Source organism: Ciona intestinalis, chromosome 14, assembly GCF_000224145.3.
Source record: "Ciona intestinalis chromosome 14, KH, whole genome shotgun sequence".
NCBI classification, from domain to species: Eukaryota; Metazoa; Chordata; class Ascidiacea; order Phlebobranchia; family Cionidae; genus Ciona; species Ciona intestinalis.
Window position 1 is genome coordinate 5,339 of NC_020179.2, and position 2,074 is coordinate 7,412.

The following is a 2,074-nucleotide window of genomic DNA, read 5'->3' on the forward strand; positions in this document are numbered from 1 at the left end:
CGACCTAAAACTCAACATGGAAAGTTTAGATGAAGCTTCAGCTGAAACTTTGCTTCGAGGATTGCATAAAAGTCAAGCAAAGGTAAAATTGAAAATGTTTGTTTCATTGAATGAAGTCTATGTGATGTAACAATAGAAGGTTAGGTGGTGAAATCGCTTGATGTTTTGTAAACATAGAAATATCACTTAATTTTTTAAATAAAAATATTTTTATCTTGCTTTGGTAATGATTTGCTAAGTTTTGTTTTAAACAATAATTCATGAATGTTAAAAAAGTGTTGGGTCAGTAGGAAACCATTTTTGCCCCAAAACTCCTGCAGCTTTCACTATAAAGCCTTTGAAACTTTGTCAGATCTAATAATAATAGACTTGTTGAAATAACGTTTGAAATATATTATTTTATTAACCAACGTAAATATGTTGTTTATATTTTAGATTAAAAGATTAAAGATCGAAGATGTGCGAATGACAGATTCAACGACACAAGCCCTTCTCCCACATCTTGATGTGATGGATAAGCTTGGTTTGAAATCTTGGTCCAATGACATGAACCTGAACCCCTACATGGAAGATATATCCAGGAAAATAATGGATCGGCAAAACAAAGTATAAATAATGATTGAAAGTTTTATTTTATTTTACAAGTTATTACAACATTATTTGTCATTATATAGATACAGCTTGATATATCTGCACCACTGGATGAGAATGCTACACACTGGTTAGCCTGGTGTCTTTCTAATGTGAGTGACTTAGAAATAGATGAGGAGGAACTTTCTGCACAAAATCGTATCATCTTACATGAAGCTGTTGAACGACTAACAAACCCACAAGTTAGTGTGTTTCATTTTCTTCTTAGAAGTGGAATGTTATTTAATCTCGCTCCTATCTAATCAACTTATACTTACTTAGCTATTGTACATACTACAATTAATGTTGTGACATCTAAATAGTAAGACATGCACCTCCAACTTCATTTGTCACAAAGTGGCATCTATAATGTTTACATGAAAACAAACTTCATTTGCACACATGATACCCAATATATCTGGTTTTATATTATCTGACACTCTAGTTTTAATTGCTCCAATTATTTAGGATTTAACAGTGAATGACGTCAATGGTGATCGATGGTCAAAGTATTGGGTATTGTATGGAGATCATTTAGATCAACCAGATAATGTAATGCAAATCTTACAACTTCCACTTGGAAAAGTAAGAACCATGAAAATATTCAGTTAGATTATCAAACATGTATTGCAGATTATTATTGATCAGTTAAAGGTAAATCATGATCTGCATATGGTTTGAACACTTGTATCACTGCTTTCATCATCACTTATTTACCCTCACATGGTGGGGCAACTCTGGGTTAATACACGGGTGTTGCACACCATACATGGTGGCTTCATACACCTCATGCTCACTGTCAAGTTAGGATACTTTCATGTTTATTCTCGGGGTGGGAAACCAAGGGGTTTAATACACGGGTGTTGCACACCATACATGGTGGCTTCATACACCTCGTTACCCACGATTGTGTTCCAAACCTTGCGTTATCTTAGATTGAAACATCGGTTGTGATTATTTTTATGCAAGTAATGTTTTTGCACAATTGTAGAAACCCCAGACTACATCCCTGCTTTATTGCCACCCAATGTTGTGGTTAGTTGTGTAAAAAGCAGCTTTACTCACTATGAATGTGAATATTGTGATGATAGTAGACAATCATAATCATGTTGTTGCTGTCTTTGTAGTTTCTATGGATGATACAAATATATTAACCAACATAAATATGTTGTTTCTACTTTAGATTGAAATATTGAACATCTGTGTTCGGATGACAGATTCAACGACACAAGCCCTTCTTCCTCATCTTGATGTGATGGATAAGCTTGGTTTGGTATCTGTGTACAATGACATGAACCTGAACCCCTACATAGAAGATATATCCAGGAAAATAATGGATCGGCAAAACAAAGTATAAATAATGCTTGAAAAATCTTAATTTATTTCATAATATTATCTGTCATTATAGATCAAAAAATCACTGATCTCAACCATATTAGATATA

The 2,074-nt window shown here is 33.6% G+C and overlaps 2 protein-coding genes and 1 long non-coding RNA gene across 3 annotated transcripts in view; 2 read left to right on the forward strand and 1 right to left on the reverse strand.

Annotated features, from left to right (window-relative positions):
* Nucleotides 1-2,074, forward strand: part of LOC104266391 — a 21,359-nt gene that overhangs the window by 3,553 nt on the left and 15,732 nt on the right. The window lies entirely within an intron of this gene.
* LOC108950087 overlaps nucleotides 1-2,074 on the reverse strand; it is a 12,772-nt gene that overhangs the window by 1,410 nt on the left and 9,288 nt on the right. The gene's annotated exons all lie outside the window — the stretch shown is intronic.
* The window catches only part of LOC100187115, a 4,301-nt gene continuing 2,233 nt past the window's right edge, over nucleotides 7-2,074 (forward strand). Inside the window, exons 1-5 of the mRNA XM_002124907.5 lie at nucleotides 7-82; nucleotides 436-606; nucleotides 675-833; nucleotides 1,099-1,215; nucleotides 1,814-1,981. Coding sequence (XP_002124943.4) covers nucleotides 17-82; nucleotides 436-606; nucleotides 675-833; nucleotides 1,099-1,215; nucleotides 1,814-1,981 — 681 coding nt within the window. The 5' untranslated portion in view covers nucleotides 7-16. The remainder of the gene's footprint in view (nucleotides 83-435; nucleotides 607-674; nucleotides 834-1,098; nucleotides 1,216-1,813; nucleotides 1,982-2,074) is intronic.